This window comes from Oryctolagus cuniculus, chromosome 8 (assembly GCF_051225735.1).
Source record: "Oryctolagus cuniculus isolate XC-2025 breed Fujian yellow rabbit chromosome 8, ASM5122573v1, whole genome shotgun sequence".
NCBI lineage: Eukaryota > Metazoa > Chordata > Mammalia > Lagomorpha > Leporidae > Oryctolagus > Oryctolagus cuniculus.
This window is the reverse complement of record NC_142874.1, coordinates 719317-741823: the sequence shown is the minus strand read 5'-3', so window position 1 is coordinate 741823 and position 22507 is coordinate 719317. Positions and strand designations below refer to the sequence as shown.

The 22507-nt window shown below is 40.2% G+C and overlaps 1 protein-coding gene across 3 annotated transcripts in view; it reads right to left on the bottom strand.

The window, feature by feature from the left end:
- Positions 1 to 22507, bottom strand: part of LOC127482630 (uncharacterized) — a 49624-nt gene that overhangs the window by 11460 nt on the left and 15657 nt on the right. For 2 of the 3 annotated variants that reach the window (XM_089301818.1, XM_089301816.1), the window contains exons 2-3: positions 1887 to 2013; positions 1550 to 1642 (exon numbers count right to left, since the gene is read on the bottom strand). In XM_089301818.1, the coding sequence (XP_089157944.1) occupies positions 1550 to 1642; positions 1887 to 2010 (217 nt within the window). In that variant the 5' untranslated portion in view covers positions 2011 to 2013. Of the gene's footprint in view, positions 1 to 1549; positions 1643 to 1886; positions 2014 to 8604; positions 8711 to 22507 lie in introns of all 3 variants that reach the window. The other variant, XM_089301817.1, reaches the window with a different exon arrangement.

Here is a 22507-nt window from a genome sequence, read left to right as displayed (position 1 = left end):
GCCAGAACTGTGCTGATCTGAAGCCAGGAGCCAGGAGCTGGTTCTGGGTCTCCCTCGGGTGCAGGGGTCCAAGGACTTGGACAATCTTCTACTGCTTTCCCAGGCCATAGCCAAGAGCTGGATTGGAAGTGGAGCAACTGGGTCTCGAACTGGTGCCCATATGGGATGGTGGTGCTTCATGCTAGGGTGTTAATTCACTGCACCACAGCACCAGCCACATGACCATCTTTTAGCATTTACTTATTTAGATACTTGAGAGTCAGAGAGACAGAGTGAGAGATAAAGACAGACTGAAAAAGAGGTTTGCCAACTGTAGGCTCACTCCTCAAATGTTTCCAACAGACTAATTTAATTTGAGAGGCACAGAGGAAAAAAAAGAAAGAGACTAAGAGAGAGTTCCCATTTATTGATTCAGTCCTGAGCAAGTTCTAAGCCTGGGCAAAATCATGAGTGGGAACTCAATCTGAGCAATGAGTTAGAAATAAGTTTCCGGGGGCTGGCATTGTGGCATAGCAGGTAAAGCCACCACCTGCAGTGCCAACATCACTTATGGGCACCAGTTTAAGGCCTAGCTGCTCCACTTCTGATCCAGCACTCTGCTATGGCCTGGGAAAGCAGTAGAAGATGGCCCAAGTCCTTGGACCCCTGTACCCATGTGGGAGACCTGGAAGAAGCTCCTGGCTCCTAGCTTCAGATCAGTACAGCTCCAGCCAGGACAGTCAATTGGGAAGTGAACCAGTGGATGGAAGACCTCTCTTTCTCTGCCTCTCCTTCTTCTCTCTCTCTGACTTTCAAATAAATAAATAAACCTTTAAAAAAAAAAAAAAACAGAAACAGGCTGGTGTGGCGGCTCAATAGGCTAATCCTCTGCCTACAGCACTGGCATACCAGGTTCTAGTCCTGGTCACGGTGCCGGATTTGTCCCGGTTGCCCCTCTTCCAGGCCAGCTCTCTGCTGTGGCCCAGGAGTGCAGTGGAGGATGGCCCAAGTGCTTGGGCCCTGCACCCACATGGGAGACCAGGAAAAGCACCTGGCTCCTGGCTTTGGATCAGTGTGGTGTGCCAGCCACAGCACACCGGCCATGGTGGCCATTGGAGGGTGAACCAATGGCAAAAGGAAGACCTTTCTCTCTCTCTCTCTCACTGTCCACTCTGCCTGTCAAAAAAAAAAAAAAAAAAAAGAAAAATTAATCTTAAAAAAATAAGTTTCTGTATGTTGCCTAATTAACAAGCACTGAAGGAACTAATAAGTGCATGAAGGAAAAGGTATGAAAGTGTAGAGAAGGACAAGTTAGAATTGGGGGAATGTATCAAACCTAGATAAAAGCCTTAGTAACATCAGAAAATGACTGGATTTTTTTTTTTTAATCAAAGAACATCTTCACTAAGAACAAAAGTTAGAAAGATACTGGTATCTCTAAATACCTGTGTCTGATGCACAAAACCAGCTGTCATCGGGAGTAAGGCTTGAGAAAAAATTCATGGAAAGAACACCAGTCAACATCTGCACACTCTGCCTTGGCCTCCCTGTCTGTTATGTGCAGACTGACCTGAAAGGCTCTGATTCAAGCATTCGTCCACCATCCATGGCTCTTCTCCTCGCTCCAACTTGAAGATCAAGTCAGGCTTGGTAATGCAGTGCCCTATTAATGGAAACAAAGTAAGACTTTGTGAAATCACTATCTTGGGTTATTTAAAGGACTACAGCTTGGTTCAGGAGCTATGCAACAAATGTTCCAATTTGAATCTTTTGTTAGATGGTAGATATTCAGATTATGCATGGACTCACATTCTAATCCTGCCCAATATTAAACATTATAAAGTGTTCCCTTATTTGTCAAATAGCAAGAAAATGTTATCACTGGGTGTGTGATGAGTGTCACTCACCCAAGGAGGACAGGTTGCTGTAGGTCTCCAGCATCACATCTCTGTACAGGATTTTCTGAGCATTGTTCATTTTCTGCCATTCTTCCCACGTAAAGTACACAGCCAGGTCTTCAAATGCTGTCATCACCTATAATAATACACTTCAAGTCAACATGTTAACTCTGTCACAAAATAAACACTGACAGTTGTGTATGGATATGAAGGAAAAAAGGAAGGATATGGTTTCACCTTAGACTTGTTGAGTGTTTAGAAAGCCACACAGAGCATTCAACAGAGTCAAACCCATGATCTACAGACTGTGAGAAATGCCCAAGCTGGAGGGAAACAGGAGGTTCAAATCACAAAGGCCACTTCATTCAAGGGGGAATTGCACAACAGGCTAGAAGAGGGGCAATACTGACTCTTGACTGGGCAATGTTAAGGAGAAGTATGTAGAAGCATTAAGAAAAAAAAGGCAAGAAACCATCAGTGAAACTATGATGGGAATGAACAGAAAACAATTTCCAGGAAAACACCATGCATATCATTTCCAAAATGTCAGAGAAAAAATATATTAAAAGACAGGGCAGACATTTAGCTTAGTGTTGTTTATGATGCCACCTCAGAGTGTCTATGATTTCCAATGCCAGCTCTAGTTTCTAGCTCCCAGTTAATGCAAACCTGGGGAAGCAATGGTGATGTCACCAATGAAGGAGGCCTAGATTCCATTCCTCAATCCTGGCTTCAGTCCTGCCCCGCCTGTTTGGTATGGTTATCTAGGAAGTGAATTAATGTGTCAAAGCTCTCTATACCTCAGTCCGTCAACTTTTTTCTCTATCAAGCTAATAAATATTTTGAAGAGAGAAAATACAGGTAAGACAAAGAATACAAATTAGCTTTTGCCCTTATCTATGATTATTCTACTGATAAACAATTGAAATAACATACCAAATTAAAGTGAGAACAATGGAAATACTTGCCCAAAACATTCAAATGATAAACATTTGAAATAACACTATACATAATTAAAGTGAAAGCAATGGAATTATTTGCCCAAAAAGAGAACCTGGGAATGTCTGCAGTACAATCTACATTTGTGACTCACTCAGAAAAATGCTTAGAGATTTGTTTCAGAACCTGCAATAGTCACCAGAATTGTGATCCAGCAGGCTAAGCCTCCACCATCAATGCTGGCATCCCATGTGAACAGAGGACTTGGGTCCTTGCTGCTCCACTTCCAATCTAGTTCCCTGCTAATCTGATTGAAAGAGCAGTGAAAATGGCCTGAGTATTTGGACCCTTCCACAAATGTGGGAGACCCAAGGAATCCCAGGCTCCTGGCTTTGGTCTGAATCAGTCCCAGCCATTGCGGGCATTTGGAGAATGAACAGTAGATAGAAGATATCGCCTTTTGTCTCCCTGTCTCTCCCAATCTCTGCAAGTCCACCTTTCAAATAAATAATCTTAAAAAATAAATGAGTCTCCAGTAGATTCTTTTCTCCACACATTCCTTATCCTATTCCAGAATCCAATTCAGCTTCTCAATGGTATTAAGAACTCCATCACTCTAACAATTTGAAAACAAGCTTAACTAATTTGTGTTTTAGCATAGCTAATTCTTCCTCTTGCAGAATGCTAAGTGTTTACTTCATAGGTAGCACTAAAACACTGTTCAGTACATCATCTATGTGTAGACTGTTTCAGACATGACCCCCAAAATGTAGCATATTGTGCTTAGTTTCAACTCAATTCATGTAACAAATATATATTTTGCTATAGCAACAGAAAGACAAGAGACCAAACTGCATTATTATAGATGACAGTAATGTTTCATAATCATGCCAAATTCATAATTCATTTCTGTATATTCTGTGATAACAAATTTTATGTTTATTTTTCTATTTTAAAATTTTTAAATATTTATTTATTTATTTGAAAGTCAGAGTTACACAGAGAGAGGAGAGGCAGAGAGAGAGAGGTCTTCCATCTGCTGGTTTAGTCCCCAATTGGCTGCAATGGCTGGAACTGCACCAATCTGAAGCCAGGAACCAGGAGCTTCTTCTGGGTCTCCCGCATGGGTTCAGGGGCCCAAGGACCTGGGCCTTCTATAGCAGAGAGCTGGAGCAGAAGTGGAGCAGCCGGGTCTCAAACCGGTGCCCATATGGGATGTCGATGCTTTAGACCAGGGCATTAACCCACTGAGCCACAGAGCTGGCCCCATATTTTCCATTTTAATTAACTAGTATACTGGGACTGGCACTGTGGCTAGCAGGTAAAGCCACTGCCTTCAGTGCTGGCATCTCATATTGGTGCCAGTTCAAGTCCCAGTGGCTTCACTTCCAATCCAGCTCTCTGCCAAGGTCCTGGGAATTCAGTAAAAGATGGCCTAAGTCCTTGGGCCCCTGAACCCATGTGGGAGACCCAGAAGAAGCTCTTCACTTCTAGCTTTGGATCCGTGTAACTCCGGCCATTGTGGCAAACTGAGGAGTGAACCAGCAGATGGAAGACTCTCTCTTTCCCTCTGCCTCTCTGTAACTCTGACTTTCAAATAAATTAAAAAAATTAAAAAAAATTAAATAAACTAGCATTAAACACCTAAAATGAGCACTGACAAGCTGGGGAATAATTAAAAACAAAACAAAAAAACACTTACAGGTGATATATTAATTTTCTTTCCTCTTAGAAACATGTGGAGGACCCAGAATCATACCTGGGAGAGAAGGTGAATGGCAGGAGTTCAAAGAAAACTCTGGAGGCCAACGCTGCGGCATAATGGGTAAAGCTGCTGCCTGCAATGCCAGCATTCCATATGGGTTCTGGTTCAAGTCCTGCCTGCTCAACATACAATCTAGCTTTCTGCTATGTCCTGAGAAAGCAGTGGAACATGGTCCAAGTCCTTGGGCCACTGCACCGGCATGGGAGACCCAGAAGCTCTTGGGTCTTGGCTTTGGATTGGCTGAGCTCCAGCCTTTCCAGTAATTTGGAGGGTGAGCCAGCAGATAGAAGACTTTCTCTCTGCAACTCTTTCAATAAATAAATGAAATCTTAAAAAAAAAAAAACACTCTGGTTTCCTTCTGCACTGAACAGTGGGGGAAAAAAGGATATAATAGAATGAATATAGAATAATAAATACATTAACCAAGAAAACATCAGCTTCACTGTGGAGGAATAAACCTGTAAAAATAGAAATACATAGGAAAATGCACCCAACCTATATTAAGTGGCAGAGATTAAAAGAAGTTATCATTGGTTTAACGAAAGCATTATCTACAAATTTTGTAAAATAATAACGTAAAAGTAAAAAGAAATGTTGAGTGTTCAAATGAATAAGGTTATCAGAGATAAACATTATGTTGTTATTAAAGTTTATACTAAAGAAAGTTAACAAATACACATAATGTATATTTAATGCAGTGCATTTTACCAGTAATGATTCCAAGTAGCACCTTTCCCTGTATTCATCCCTTCACAAAACCCTGGATTGGGGCTGGCACTGTGGCCTAGCAGGTAAAACTGCCACCTGCAGACTGGCATCCCATATAGGCACTGGTTTGATTCCCAGCTTCCCCACTTCTGATCCAGCTTTCTGCTATGGCCTGGGAAAGCAGTAGAAGATGGCCCAATCTTTGGGCCCCTGTACCCATGTGGAAGACCCAGAAGAAGCTCCTGGATCCTGGCTTTGGATTGGCACAACTCTGGCCATTGCAGCCAACTGGGGAGTGAACCAGCAGATGGAAGAGCTCTCTCTCTCTCTGCCTCTCTCTCTCTCTGTGTGTAACTCTTTCTAATAAATAACTAAATAAATCTTTTTTAAAAAGACCCTGATTTCACCATTTCACTTGATTTACCCCATGAGATACCAGTAAAAGTGATAGAAATAGACAATTTCTTAAAATATTTATTTATATGAAAGAGTTACACAAATAGAGAAGGAGAGGCAGAGAAGAGAGTGAGAGAGAGGGAGGGAGGAAGAGAGGTCTTCGAACTGCAGGTTCACTCCCCAGATGGCTGCAATGGCTGGAGCTGTGTAGATCCAAAGATATGAACCAGGAGCTTCTTTCAGGTCTCCCACAAGGGAGCAGGGGCCAAAGGACTTGGGCCATCTTCTACTGTTTTCCCAGGCTGTAGCAAAGAGCTGGATCAGAAGTGGAGTAGCCGAGTCACGAACAGACACCCATATGAGATGCTGGCACTGCAGGCGGTGATTTACCTCCTATGTCACAGAACCAGCCCCAGAAATAGACAATTTGTAAAGTATTTGCCTTCTCAGATTTTCTTTTTCTGACAGTTATCTTCTGAAAAACCCTGGGGCCTGCCTGTTAAAGAGATCGTATGTAAGCTGGCACCATGGCTCACTAGGCTAATCCTCCACCCACCGCACTGGTATTCCAGGTGACAGTCCCAGTTGGGGTGCCGGTTCTGACCCAGTTGCTCCTATTCCAGTCCAGCTCTCAGCTGTGGCCTGGGAAGGCAGTGGAGGATGGCCCAAGTGCTTGGGCCTTGCACCCACATGGGAGACCAGGAGGAAGTGCCTGTCTCCTAGCTTTGGATCAGCACAGCATGCTGACCATAGTGGCCATTTGGGGGGTGAACCAATGGAAGGAAGACATTTCTCTCTGTCTCTCTCTCTCTCTCTCACTAACTCTGCCTGTCAAAAAAAGAAAAAAAGAGATAATATGTAGCTAAGATTCACCACAAACCACAGACACTTAAGTGAAGCCTCAATCAGTTCCCCAAATGGCTAAACTCTCATTTCTGCTCCTGGACTGATCATAGGAACTGCCCAGCTGAGTACAGCCCATAACACAGAGTCAGAACTGCAAATCAAATGGCTATTTGTTAAGCCATTGTGTTTTCTGATTTGTCCTACATCAAATGCTGATATATATCAGTAAGTATGGCAGAAAGTTGAATCACATGCAAACTACAATGCATTCAACTTCAAAATTTCATTTGGAAGTTCCCATAAAACAAGGCCAGCATTGTCACATAGCAAGTAAACCTGCCGTCTGCAATACTGCAATACAAGCACCCCATATGAGCACTGGTTCATGTTCTGGCTGTTCTGCTTTTGATCTAGCTTCCTGCTGATGGCCTGAGAAAAGCAATGGAAGATGATCCAAATACTTGGGCAAATGCTACCAATGTGGGAGATCCAGATGAAGATCTTGGTTCCTGGCCTCATTCTTTCCTGGCCCTGCTCAATGCAGCCATCTGTGATGTGAACAAGCAGAAGGAAGATCTCTCTGGGTCTCTCCTCTATATACAATATTTTCAAATAATTAAAAAAAAAAACTTAGAAAAAAGCTCCTATAAACACAATCTTTGCCTATCAATTAGACCTTAGAAAAGCTGCTGATACTAAAAAAAAAAAAAAAGTCCTGGGATTCATAAAAATAAATCATCTGGAGACCATAAGGTTGTTCTTCACATTTCAGCTTATATATGGTCATTGTGTTCTTTTGGTTTATATTTTAAGAAGCTTATTATCATATGAAATCTAATTTAATATCATTTTACTATCTCAGAAGGCAGGATAAAGGTTCACAGTAATTTTCTGTAGCTGCATATATACTGCATATTGTTCAAGAAGAAATTACTGAAAGGGAGAAAATTTTTGATATGCTTTTTGTTTTTTTTAAAGATGTATTTATTTATGTGAAAGTCAAATTTATGCAGAGAGAGAGAGAGAGAGAGAGAGAGAGAGTGGGAGTGGGAGAGATCTTCCATCTGATGGCTCACTCTGCAAATGGCTGAAATGGCTGGAGCTGCACCAACCAAAGCCAGGACCCAGGAGCTTCTTCCAGGTCTCCCACATGGGTGCAGGGACCCAAGGACTTGAGCCATCTTCTACTGCTTTCCCAGGCCATAGCAGAGAGCTGGATCAGAAGTGGAGCAGCTGAGTCTTGAACCTGTGCCAATATGAGATGTGGGCACTTCAGGCCAGGGCATTAACCCACTGTGCCACAGCTCCAGCCTCATGATATGCTTTTTGAAGTCATACACTCCAAACATAGCTTTAGTAGCAAAAGGGAAGACATGCTCATGAAAGTTTTCTAAAACAGTACTATTTGAACTGGTGACAATTTCTGAAATGGATCTGAAAAATAAATGTTTTTTAATTAAGTGTGGCAAGATAGAGAACATTAGACAGAAGTTAAGGTGCTGGGTATTTACAAATCATGTGACACTACACAAAGCATTTTCTCCTGAAATACAACTTTTTCATCTTTTTTACAGAAATCCTGGTGAAACTTCCTTGAGCTACCAGGAAGGCCTATTAGAATAGAGGGGACAGGAGTCCTCCAAGATGGTGGAATAGGGAGGGAGCACACTGACAGTCCAGGAAAAGATAGTTTAATAAAAGTGGAGATATTGTAGTTTCAGGGAAGAGTTAGGGGAAAAAAACTGCAGAAGAAACTCTTCCAGAACTAGTGGGACATGGTGGACGTATGTGGAGGGCACGGGTGCCCATGGCTCGGGACCCCAGCTGCCAAGTTTACACACCAGCACTGGAAAGGGAGGTGAGGCAAAACCTCAGTAGCCCAAGACACTGGCAGGGAAGTGTCAGGAAGACCCTAGTGGGAATGAGGCTTGAAGCCCTGTGGAGGAAAGTCCACCAGGCTAACTAAAAGAGAGCAATAAATAAAATAAAATAAAATAAAATAAAATAAAATAAAATAAAATAAAATAAAATAAAATAGACCAGTATGGACATGATTCTCTCTCTCCACTCACCTTACAAAGGTGAGCAAGTCAAAGCGCAGGCACCATTTTGGACATATGTAAAAGCTGTGCCACCTCAGGGCTGCGCCCGCCCTCAGCCAAGCAGAAAAAACTGACTCTGGTGGGAGAAATAAAAGGAGGTTAGGACCTAGTCATGTGTGGGAGCTTATGAACTGTGACTGTGAAAAAAAAAAAAACTGAGGGTGTGTGAGAGAACTCATGGAGTGCCTGAGATGTGAGTACTCTTGGGAGATGCTGCAAACTTGGTAACCTTGGCAACCTGGTGGAAGACTGCAGGGGAATCTGAGTTTACACTGAGGACTGCACAGATCCTTTGTGTGGTCCTTGGGACAGAGCAGACGAATATTATACCCACAGGAGCCAGAGCTCAGACACTGACTGCCTTCATTTCCACTCAGCTGTGTGGAATTACTTCACTTCTTAATAAAAAAAAAAAAAAAAAAAAAAAACATCTGAATGAAAGATCTCTGTGAGTGAGATCCCAGTGGAAAGAACAGGTCTTCAAAGAAGGAGGTACCTTTCTCTGAAGGGAGGAGAGAACTTCCACTTTGACTATGACCATGTCCAAATAAGATAAGAGTCGGAGAACTCAAAAGGCTTCCATAGCCTTGGAAACTCATGACTGGTGCATAGGGAGATTACTGATGCCATAAACAGGAGTGTCAATTTGTAAAGTCAACAACAGGAGTAACTGTGCACTTACTCCTCATGTAGGATCTCTGTCCTTAATGTGCTGTACATTGAGATTTAATGCTATAACGAGTACTCAAACAGTATTTCTCACTTTGTGTTTCTATGGGGGTGCAAACTGTTGAAATCTTTACTTAATGTATACTAAACTGATCTTCTGTATATAAAGAAAATTGAAAATGAATCTTGATAAGAATGGAAGGGGAGAGAGAGCGGGAGAGGGGAGTGTTGCTGGTGGGAAGGAAGTCATGGAAGGGGGGAAGCCAATGTAGTCCATAAGCTGCACTTTGGAAATCTATATTCATTAAATAAAAGCTAAAAAAAAAAATAGATGGTGGGAGTGGTTGCAATGGCATATGCTGAAAAGGAAAACAAAGGAGACTTTTCATGATCTTTCCCTGTTGACATCACGGGCTGATGAAGCTATTTTCCCTGTAAAATAGTGCACACCTCCATTAGGAAGAAATCTGCTGGAAAATCAACCTCTTAGGATACAGCAAGGATACATAAGACTTGTCTAACCACATGAAGTGCTCGCATAATATTCCAATTCCTCATTAATTCCTGGCTTGGCAACTACATTTGAAAGAAACATACTATAAGTTGGCTGGCACCATGGCTCACATGGCTAATCCCCCACCTGCGGTGCCAGCACCCTGGGTTCTAGTACCAGTCGGGGTGCTGGATTCTGTCACAGTTGCTCCTCTTCCAGTCCAGCTCTCTGCTGTTGCCCAGGAGTGTAGTGGAGGATGGCCCAGGTCCTTGGGCCCTGCGCCTGCATGGGAGACCAGGAGGAAGCACCTGGCTCCTGGCTTTGGATCAGCACAGTGTGCCGGCCATGGCGGCCACTTGGGGGGTGAACCAATGGAAAAAGGAAGACCCTTCTCTCTCTCTCTCTCTTTCTCTCACTCTCTCACTAACTTTGCCTGTCAAAAAGATAGAAAGAAAGAAAGAAAGAAAGAAAGAAAGAAAGAAAGAAAGAAAGAAAGAAAGAAAGAAAGAAAGAAAATAAAAAAAACATACTATAAGTGGAGAAATTAAAATGGGGAAAGAATTTTTGGAAATTGTCATTATATATATTAATATTTTTTAAATTCTCATAATTAAATTGTGGTTCTAAAACCTCAAATACTTCTACAGATATTTAGAAAAAACCTCCAAGGACTCTCTTTAACTTTAGTGTTGAAAGAAGAAAATAATATCCTGAAGAAATCATTTTTAATCCTTTAAAATGATGTTTGATCTTACCTATTAAAATAATTTGTGGACCATCAATGGATCATATTTTACAGTAAAATAGTAATAATTTGGTGCATTAATATGGCTGGAAAACAGGGTGAATGCCTTGTAAAATCATTGTGAATATTTAAAGCTGCACTATCTTGAAATTCTTTACCCAAAACATCCTGAAATTCATCTATCCATCACATCCAGTTATCTGTGTATTTTTAACAAAGCTATATTTAAAAAAAAAACCACTTAAGTAGTGGTTTCTGACACAAATTAGGCAAGAGACAAATATTAGGGTGTCACGGAGCTCCTGCTTTTACTCATCTTCTAGTCTAAATGAGAATTGCCATGAAATTACAGACAAACTCTTGAGGATTTGAGTGATGGTCTCATGGGCCATTGACTGTTGGCCCACAGCTATTGGTCATTTTTTCTATGTATAGCGTATGAATTGTGCCATGCAAATGCCTATATCAGCACTTATCTGGTAATTGCCTTTCAGTGACTTCATTCTGCAACTTGAAGGACCTCAGTCTTGAACTTCAGTCTTACATAACTTCACCTCAGACCCAGAATAAAATTATTACTTAGTTCCCAGCATCATACAATGTAAACAGAAAATGAAGTTGTAGGCATCAAACAAGAATAGTATCATGAAATAGTGAATTCCCTTGTCCTTTCTAAAAATTATTGCTCCCCATAGTGGTAGCCACACACTTCTGACAGCAGGAGTTGCTGATTTTAGAATTATGGTTGAAAATTCTGTAGGGATTCCTGAGAAGAAAGTGGGAAGGCAGCACGCAACACTCAATTGTTGTTGATTGATCTTTTACAATTCATTTTCTCTCACTGATTTTAAATACACCTTTGTTTTTATTTGACAGGTAGAGTTATAGACAGTAAGAGAGAGACAGAAAGGTCTTCCTTGTGCTGGTTCACTCCCCAAATGGCTGCTGTCACCAGTGCTGAATTGATCCAAAGCCAGGAGCCAGGTGCATCTTCCTGGTCTCTCATGGGGGTGCAGGGGCCACGCACTTGGGCCATCCTCCACTGCCTTCCCTGGCCACAGCGCAGAGCTGGACTGGAAGAGGAGTAACCAGGACTAGAACACAGTGCCCATATGGGATGCCAGTGCCACAGGTGGAGGATGAACCAAGTGAGCCATGGTGCCAAGCCCTAAATACACCTTCTGACCAGCATTTATAATTTCAAGCACTTAGAAATAGGAGCTCTAACAATTGATTTTACTGAATCAATAATGAAAAATATAGTCCCTAAGACATAAAGAGAGTGAGGATCACAGACTGAAAGTAATTCAGGATCCTGCAAGGACTAAATTTGAGGTCAAGCTTGAGCTACTTATGACTAATAGAAGCAACCAGTGTTATCTGATCAAGTTTTACTAAATGGGCATGGTATCCCATATTTGTGCCAGTTTGTGTCCCAGTCTCTCCACTCCTGATCCAGCTCCCTGCTATTAAACCTGGGAAAATGGCAGCAAAAGATGGCCCAAGTGTGTGGGCCTCTGCCCACACCACAGTGCCAGCCCTAATAAGTCTTAAAAACCTAAAGAAAGAAAATGTAAAATATATCAATTATAGTTGTATATAGGTATAAATTTCTGAAAAGTACGTAATTTCATCCTTTTAGACATCTAAAACTTATTTGTAAATTATATAATTAAAAAAGATAAAAAAGATATTGATTCTTATGTCTCTTCAGCATAAGACATCAACTTTTCCAGGTTCTAGATGCACTTATTCAGAGTTTCATAGAAGTAATCAGTAATGTGGCTCAAATAACAGTCTTACCCAGGGAATCCCCCTAAATTTAAACAGGGTGCTCAATACCATTTTAGAAAAGTTCCAAAATATGTATCAGAAGAAAAAAATTATTTATTTGGTACATCTCATTTTAACTATAGTATTACCTAAATTTCCAATAGTCAGATGTACTCAAAAAATCCCACAGGTGGGAGAGATGGCCTAACACAGCAAGTAATTATTAAAATAAAAATTTTAAGCTACAACTTAACTAGGGAAAATAACATTCCACAGGTACCAAACTAAAATAATTAAAATGATGTAATAAAAGGAAACTCAATGTTTTCATGCATTAAAATTTATTACATTAAACTTAATAAACAAAAAGGTGATTATTCCAGCTGTTTCCCACTTGGCAGCCCAATTTTACCTGTTGAATCTGGAAAAAAGTAAATGGCATCTCATGGTAGATTACTAAAATCTTAATGCTATATGACATCGATTAGGTCCACCACACTTTATATCTAATATTAACATATCTGATGCCTCTTAATAGATAAATGACCTGTCTTAACTATTACAAAAGTGGCAAATGTCAGCGCCGTGGCTCAATAGGCTAATCCTCTGCCTGGAGGCACTGGCACACCAGGTTATAGTCCCGGTCGGGGCGCTGGATTTTATCCCAGTTGCCCCTCTTCCAGGCAAGCTCTCTGCTATGGCCCGGGAGTGCAGTGGAGGATGGCCCATATCCTTGGGCCCTGCACCTGCATGGGAGACCAGGAAAAGCACCTGGCTCCTGGCTTCGGCTCAGCACTATGTGCCGGCTGCAGCGGCCACTGGGAGGTGAACCAACAGCAAAAGGAAGACCTTTCTCTCTGTCTCTCTCTCTCTCTCACTCTCCACTCTGCCTGTCCAAAAAAAAAAAAAAAAAAAAAGTGGCAAATGTGTTTTTGCTCAAAGCTTTTTCAACAGCTCCTCAGTCTAGTTTGCCTTCACTTTGAAAAGACACTTTTTCTAGGGTATACATGAGCATTTCATTGACTTGGCCATCAAACATAATTTTTGCAAAGAATTTAACTGTACCCAGCTTTTATCAGGAGCACAAGAATATATCACATTGATGACTTCCTCCCTTCATGAGACTATTTGAAACACTTGTGAAGAACATACAATGCTAATACCTTTTAGTCCTTTCTGGGAATATATCACATTGATGACTTCCTCCCTTCATGAGACTGTTTGACACACTTGTGAAGAACATACAACGCTAATACCTTTTAGTCCTTCCTGGGTTTTGGTGCAATGCATGCCTCATTTAAAAAATTAATTGTCATGGATGCTATAAATCAGCCCAGCTTATATGGCCCCTTTTCCAATGAAAAGTCAAATTGAATTCTGTAGGCACTATCCTTAGTGCTCTCAGTGACTTCTTCACTCGTGGAGCTCATATATCTTCTAAATTCTCTGGATCATTTGTGATATCCATTACTTCTCAAGGGCTGTGATGCAAGGAATAACCTCTCTTGCAACCTTGCTATGTGCCAGTAAAATTAAATTAGATTTCTATTAATTGTGCTTTACTGGAAAAAGTCACCTACACACCTTGAGCCTGTGGTTCTCCAAACCTTGTTATCTAGTAGGACTTTGGCCATGGATATAGAACAGTAAAACATGAGAATGGCTACTAAGGCCTCCTTAATAGGAGGGTGAACCAATGACAAAGGAAGACATTTCTCTCTCTCTCTCTCTATCTCTATCTCTTACTGTCCACTCTACCTGTCCAAAAAAAAAAAAAAAATAGAACTAATTCCAATTCTTCTTAAGCTATTTAAAGCAATTGAAAGAGAAGAGTATTCCCAAACTCCTTCTATTTGGCCAGTGTCACCTTATTTTCTAAACCAGAAAATTATACAATAGAGAAAGAGAATTAAAGAACAATATCTCATAACCACAGATCCCAAAATTCTCAACAAAATACTAGCTAATAAAATCCAACAACAGATCATAAAGATAATTTACCTGGACCAAGTGGAATGTACCTATGGTATGCAGGGATAGTTCAACATATGCAAATCAATAAATGTGATATGTGACACTAGCAAACTAAAGAATAAAAACCACATGATGATCAATAGATGAAGAGAAAGTATTAGATAAAAAACAACCTTTCATTATAAAAATCGTAAGCAAGTTGAGAATAGAAGGAACATTCCTTATCACAATCAAGGCAATATATGACAAATCTTCAACCAACATCATATTGAATGGGAAATCGTGGAAGCATTTCCACTAAGATCTGAAACCAAAGTTGCTCTCCATCACAACTGTTGTTCAATACACTACTGACAGTTTTAGCTATGGCAATAATGCAAGAAAAAGAACTCAAAGGAAAACAAATTAGAAAGGAGAAAGTCCAATAATTTGTTTGCAGATGACATGATCCTAAATATTGGGAAACCAAAAGACTCCACCAAGAGATTATTGAAACTCACAAGAAAGTTTGGCAAAGTTGTAAAATATGAAATCAACACACAAAAATCAATAACCATTATATACACAAAAATGCCATGGCTGAAAAATAACTTATCAGATCAGTGCCATTCTCAATAACCATAAAATTTTTTATTACCTTGGAATAAATTTAGTCAAGGGTGTGAAAGATCTCTATAAGAAAAATTACAAAACATTAAAGAAAAAAAGAAAACACAAAGGAAAAATCTTTGATGGTCATAAATTGAAGAACAAATATCATCAAAATTCCCATTCTACCAATAGAAATTATTTTTAATTTTACTTTTACAATCATTTATTTATTTGAGAAGAAGTTATAGACAGAGAGATGGAGAGACAAAAAGCGATGCCTTCTAACTGTTGGTTAATTCTCCAAATAGCTGTAATGGCTGGTGCTGGGCTGATCTGAACCCAGGAGCTAGGAGCTTCCTCCTCATCTCCTATGTGGATACAGGAGCCCAAGCACTTGGGCCATCTTCCACTGCCTTCCTAGGCCATGAGCAGAGAGCTGAATCAGAGGACCAGCTGGGACCCAAACTGGCATCCATATGAGATGCCAATGCCACAGACAGGCTCAAACTACTATTCCACAGTGCTAGCCCCTCAAAAGCAATTTACAGATTCAACATGATCTCAATCAAAATACCAACAACATTCAGAAGGAAGACCTTTCTCTCTGTCTCTCTCTCACTGTCTATAACTCTACCTGTCAAAATAAAAAAAAAAATAAAATAAAAAATTTTAAAAATAAAAGAACATACAGCATCACCTGATGGTTCAGGAGCATGACAAGTAGGGCCCTGTGGTGGCCTATTACTGAATAGTTGCTCAAGAATTGATCTGAGGGGTGTTTGTTGTCAGCCATTGTTTGATCATTATGTATTTCACCAAGGGGGTCATTTATATGCCATGCAAACTAGAATGAAGATTGATAATAAAACTCCTGAGTGTCATAAATTTTTATAAAAATTAACAGGTCAGGTAGGAGCTCTTAATAAATAGTTGGGGGTTGGCACTGTGGTGCAGCAGGTTAAAGCCCTGGCCTACAGTGCTGACACACCATATGTGCTCCAGTTCAAGTCCCAGCTGCTCCACTTCTGACTCAGCTCTCTGCTCTGGCCTGGGAAAGAAGTAGAAAGATGGCCCAAGTCCTTAGGCCCCTGCACACATGTGGGAGACCTGGAAGAATTTCCTGGCTCCTGGCTTCAAATCAGCACAGCTCTGGCCATTGCGGCCATTTAGGGAGTGAACTAGCGGATGGCAGAGGCTGACTCTCTTTCTGTTAGACCGAACTTGGATGGGACTCAATTATCCCAATGAGAGAATTCCATGATGCAAAAGCAAAGAGGTTTATTGTTCTAGCTTGATCTAGGGTCCACTCCTCCAATCATCACAGTGGTCATCTGATGAGGGGTTTATATAGTTTTCAGAGACATTCTACATATTTTAGCACCATTCAGCAAATCATCTCATTCTGCAAGAATTTAAAGAACATCTCTTATAATTGATTAGTAAATCCAGTGGGGGGAATAGACCTAGTAAAGGTGGTTAGATGGCTTTGGGGTTGATGCTTTTTAAAATGATTGGCTAAAGTGTAGGGTCCAAACCACTAGGGTGCATGTTCCAAACTACAGGGTTTTGGGATGTTATCAATCACCTTAATGGCTTAAAAAGACACCTGGAAAAGATTCAGATTCCTTTTGAAGCATTCATCAGTAGCCTCAACCAGTTTTTATTGTCCATTCAATGGCTCCAATAATTTATGGGTAAAAAGGGCTGATGTTGGCAAGATCCTAAAAACACCCTTTGAACCCTGCTTCAGCAAATGAAAATACAGAAAATATATATTGGAAATAAGCTTTATTAATTTACATACATGAAGAGAATTTTTTAAAAGGCATACTATTTGGACAGATCATATTACTTTGCTGTAAAATTCTAAATCTAATAAAAGATTCCAGAATTGTCTAGATTAGAGTTATCTTTTTGTTTTCCTTAAGGCTTATAAAACAAATACAAATGTCCTAAAGTGCTAGATTAACCTGAAAACATTATGTTCAAAACACAATTTTTATTCATTACAGTTTAACATTGACAGAAGGGAAAGACATTCAGTAAAGAGGTAGAAATGCTTTCAGACTTAATATTAATAATGTTGGTTTCCCAAATGCTTTTCTTATACATTCAGTTTAAGGTGAATTGGTATTTGCTGCATCAGCAGTCTGACTGCATGTCTTAGAGAATGAAAAATAGAGGTCTGTAGACTTGGTGCTTTTAAGTTAAGATTCTTCTCAGCTGCTGAGGAGTTCATTCCATTGAGTGCATAACTATGAATGATTCAGAAGATTTATAAGACTTAAGATACTCAGTTGTTAAGTTTATGAATTTTGTGGGAAATTATGGACTTACGGTGTCACCTGAGTTTGCTGTGTTAAAAAAAAATACAAAGATTCTTTTTAAATAAAACTTAAAAAAAGTATAGGCTTGTATTGAACAAGATGTATCTAAACTTCATAAAATACTGTTATTTTAATACAAAACATACATAAGCATATTTTTAAACATAAATAACTGATTATAAAAGCTTGTGTTTCTACTCAAATACATGTGTGAAAAGAAATTACAATTTATCCCCAAAATAATCTAGAATTTCCTAAGAGTATCTAACTTAAATAATGAAGTAAAACATCCTAAAACATCTTTTGTTTGAGTGAATTTAATTACAGTATCTTAAATTAGCATTCTCCATCCCAAAGGTTATTAAAAGTTTTGAAACGGAGATAAACTCCATGAGGTTGGTAGATTTTCTGTTCTAAATTCTTCATGTACTTGGGGCTGGTGATGCAGTGCAGAGGTTAATCCTCGGCTTGTGGTGCCGGCATCCTGTATGGGTGCCGGTTCTAGTCCTGGCTGCCCCTCTTCCAGTCCAGTTCTCTTCTATGGCCTGGGAAAGCAGTGGAAGATGGCCCAAGTGCTTGGGCACCTGCACCCGCATGGGAGACCAGGAAGAAGCAGCTGGCTCCTGGCTTTAGATCCATGTAGCTCTGGCCATTGCAGCCATCTGGGGAGTGAACCAATGGAAGGAAGACCTTTCTCTCTGTCTCTCTCTCACTGTCTATGACTCTGTCAAATATAAATAAACAAACAAACAAATAAATAAATCATAGTCATAAACACTAAAGCTTAGACAATTGGTACCAATGAATAGCTTCTTTCATAGTCTCTCTTTATAAATAATAAACCAATTATTTTCTTCCTACTCTGCAAAGCAAGTCAATGTAATTGATTTCGAATTTAGAGTTTCCAAATCACCCAGAAATGCACAATGTTAATGCTTTTGGAGCTTTATAAGAGCATAAAATAACAGCAATTTTTAATTCTTGCACTTTTTAACATTAGAGAGTTCTAAGACATTAAATGGCATTTTTTTCTAACCCATGTAAGACTAACAATGTGCAGAAAAACATGAGGATTTTTGTTATGCAGATAAATAATTGTGCTTTGCTAGAATCATGCTTCAACTGTGGTTATTTTTCCTCTCCACTGAAGCCAGGAAGAAGAGAGTCCTGTGAAACTAATGAAATGCCCCTGGTGTTCTTAAATGATTACTTTTTGGACAGGAACTTCCAAGAAACAACACCACAGTCATAGTGAGCTTTTTCTATGGTTGGAATCTTCTCTTTGCTTCCAGGAGTCTACGGAAAGCCGCCTGGAGATCTCAGGGGAAGGCCACGTGGGAATGGAGAGGCATGCATCTCCTCTGGAAGCAGTTGTGTCTGTGAAATTTTTTGCTCATGGCAAATTTGACAGGTCTCTATCCATTGATAAAGAAGAGACCCATCATAAAAATTAGTAATGCAGAAAAAAAATCATTGAAATCTCATTTTTTTCTGCCACAGGCGAGTGGAACAACATCTCTCACAGTAAAACAGACTGTAAAGAGTCTATCCAATATCTCTGGCTCTCCTCACATTCTAAGGACAGACCTCGGAGAACTTCCAGCTGCCTCTTCCAGAAAGGTAAATCAAGAAATAAATTTTTAATAAAAAGTAGAACAAATGGACAGGAAGGCTGGAGGTGAAGGGGTAAAGACTAGGTTAGGGAAAAAAGCCAGCTTATTAAATCCTTAAAAAGAGAAAGGAAGAAAGGAGGGGAAATAGAAAAGTATGGTTATGTTATTCTGGAATTACAATCTTATGCAATCTTTTCTCTTTGTATTAATAAAAATAAAAATGTTTAACAATTGAAAGTTCATTCCTTTATTGCATCACTAACTGCCTCATTTCAACACTCTATAAAAGCAGCATCCAAGGCAGGCATGGGTTGCATGGTGGAAGTGGCAGTGATAGCCCTATTTCTCTAATGTCAACCTCTGCATCCCAACTTCTGATCCAGCAAAGTTCTATACAGTACCCAGAATCAGCTTAATAAAATAAACCACTTAGGACAAAAGCTCAGAAAAAAATCAATGTCCCCATTATTCTTTGCCTATGAAGTCCTCATAAAAATTAGCATGCTGCTAAAGAAAATGAGATTGTGGCCAAGCTATGTATAAAGAACATAGGGATGGCAAAGTCAGGAGGCAGTTTGGTGTTTTATGAGCACCCAAAGTGAACTGCAGATGATGGAAGGGGATGCATTACAGAATGGGAGCTGAGTAGGCAGCACAGCCAGTAGTGACCACCAAGCCTTTAACCTGAGATTTGTGAGTATTTGTGAAGTGTACAAATGAGTTCTACCTCTAACAACAGTAATTACTTTTTTTTTAGGACACAAGGCAAAACACACTTTTTCCAATTTTTGTCTGTTTTTCATTTTATTTGAAAGGTAGGAGGAGATGGAGAGGGAGAGAGATTTCTTCCATTTTCTGGTACACACCCAAATGCTCACAACAGCAGGCAATGTTCAGCCTGAAGCCAGGATCCTAGAACTCTATCCAGGCCTGGGTGAGTTCAGTTGATTCTGAGGACACACAGTCTTCAGTGACACCTGTCTTTATAAAGACACATCTCAATACAAAATAAAACTCCCTACTCAGGACTTTTGAGATCCAAGAGAAAACTCAAATATTTTGCAGATGAATGCAAAACAGAAATCTGGAGACTTCTGTGAGCCAACAAGTTCCCTGCCTACCTGAGAATCAGCCTGCTCACCAGGGAGATCCAGGGAAAAGGACCAAGCAAAGCCACTTGGGACCTGTGCCCAGAGTCATCTCTTGAGTGAGCATAAAGGCAGCCCAGTCATTGGGCACTGGCAGTTTTGGACCACCTTAATCCTGAAGTGGGTACACAAACTAGTCAACTCCAATTTGGGCTGAGTTATCAGACTGGAAGTCTGGTCAAAGATTGTCACCCATTAAGGAATCTGGACACAGGAATGGCCAAAAAAGAACCATCAGGAGATGTGCACGATAGGAGTCAGAGTACTAAGTGGGAAATAAATGCACAGATCCTAGACCAAGGCAACAGGCAATGCCAACCTTCTCTTTTGTTGCAAAATTTTCTTATTTATCTTAAAGGCCTTGAGAAACAGATCTGTAGACATCTCATGTGTAAGACAAACATGGATCATTCATAATTGGCCTACAAATATTAGCATTCTTGGCCTGATCAATAAGCCTCAGGAACTAGCTCAGGAAGGGGCAAGGAAAGGGAATCACTTCTGTCTCATTTCTAGGGAAGTACACATCCTCCATGAACTGCTTCTTACAAAATATTTCTCCAATTTTCCAGGAGAAATACATCAACTCTGAAAAGTCTACTTTTTTTTTTTTTCCATAGAGCCCAACACCTGTCTTGGGAATCACCTGTGATGCCAGGTAGATGGATAAGAAAGCCAATTGGAATCATCTACTAGAAGACAAGATACTTTACCCAAATCACTATATTTCACTCTACAGAAAAATGCAAACTGAATCACAAAGAACTCCAGTCGATCAATCCCCTGGTTTAAGCAAAGGGCATATTTGCATTACTCCAGATATGCAGGCCTCTTTCTGTTGTACCTTCATGTGGACTATCTGCATAGGGATACAGAGTGAGGGGGAGCCTGCAGCAGTAAAAATGGTCAATGTTTCATTTATGAAACTAATTTTTAATTATCTCAAATTCAGTCATAAAAATTCTGCTCTAAGCAAGACACACATAAAGCCAAGCTCATCCCTTTCTCAATAAAAATTTAATGCTAACTGCATATTTAGGAGTGTATTATTGCATTTAATTCCAGTACTTCTCTACATCTTATTTTTTAAGATTTTATTTATTTGAGAGGTTGAATTATAAACAGTGAGAGGAAGAGACAGAGATAAAAGTCTTCCATCTGCTGGTTCATTCCCCAAATGACTATAACAGATAGAGCTGCACTGATCTGAAACCAGGAGCCAGGAGCTTTTTCTCTGTTCCCCCTTGGGTACAGGGGCCTAAGCACTTGAGCCATCTTCTACTACTTTCCCATGTCATAGCAGAGAGCTGGATCAGAAGAGGAGAATCTGGGACTAGAATGGTGCCCATATAGGATGCCAGTGCCACAGGCAGAGGATTAATCTACAAAGCCACAGTACCAGCCCCCTACATCTTATAAGTACATCTTATCTATGAGAAGAAAACTGAAAAGTGAGTCCAGTATATCACAAATTATGTTAGAAATTATCTCTAATTTAAAAAAAAAAAAAAAAAAGGAAAACCCTATAATAGAAACCTGCACAAATGACCTGTGTCCTATTACTTTATCCTTTGGAATACTTTTCAAGATTTCTTCTGGCCTTCCCATCTTCCCTTGTTCCTCATACCCTTTCAATATCACTGCCTCTCTGTCCCTGCAGCTCTCTCCCTTTGGAAGCAGTCTTGTGGACTGTCAATCATTATTTCAAAATGTATTGTAGGAAGGGCCTGAATGGCCTTCAAATGTCCCTTAAATATTTCCATAAAACAGACGATAGAGGGGCTGGTACTGTGTCCCAGTAGGGAAAGCTGCTGCCTGCACTGCTGGCATCCCATACGGGCACTGCTTTGAGTCTCGGCTGCTCCATTTCTTATCCAGCTCTCTTCTAAGGTCTGGGGAAGCAGTAGAAGATGACCCAAGTCCTTGGGCCCCTGCACACATGTGGGATAACTGGAAGAGGCTCCCGGCTCTTGGCTTCAGTTCAGGGTAGCTCCAGCCATTGCAGCCATCTGCGAGTAAACCAGAAGATGGAAGGCCTTTCTCCCTCTCTGCCTCTGCTTCTCTCTCTCTTTCAAATAAAAAGAATAATAATAACAATAATAATAATAATAATAATAATAAAAATAAACAGACAGTAGAGCATAGTGGGAAAGCCATTGCCTGTGATGCTGGTATTCCATGTTGTGCATGAGTTCATGTCCCAGCTGCTCTACTTCTGATCCAGCTTTTTTGTGTGCCTAGGAAAGCTAAAGTTTGGTGCCTATGCTCCTACTCCCACATGGGAAATGTGGAAGAAGATACTGGCTCCTGACTTTAATCCAGTTTCAACCCCAGGTGCTGTGGCCATTAGGGGTGTGAAACACTGGATAAATGATTTACATCTCTCTTTCTCTCTTTGTAACTCTGCCTTTCAAATAAATAAATATTTTTAATTTTTTAAAAAATTTAACAAATGGCCCTAAATATTCTGACTCATCTTGACATGTAACAAGAGCCAAGAAAGTTGCTGCTGACTTTATGTAGTGCCTCCTCAATCCATT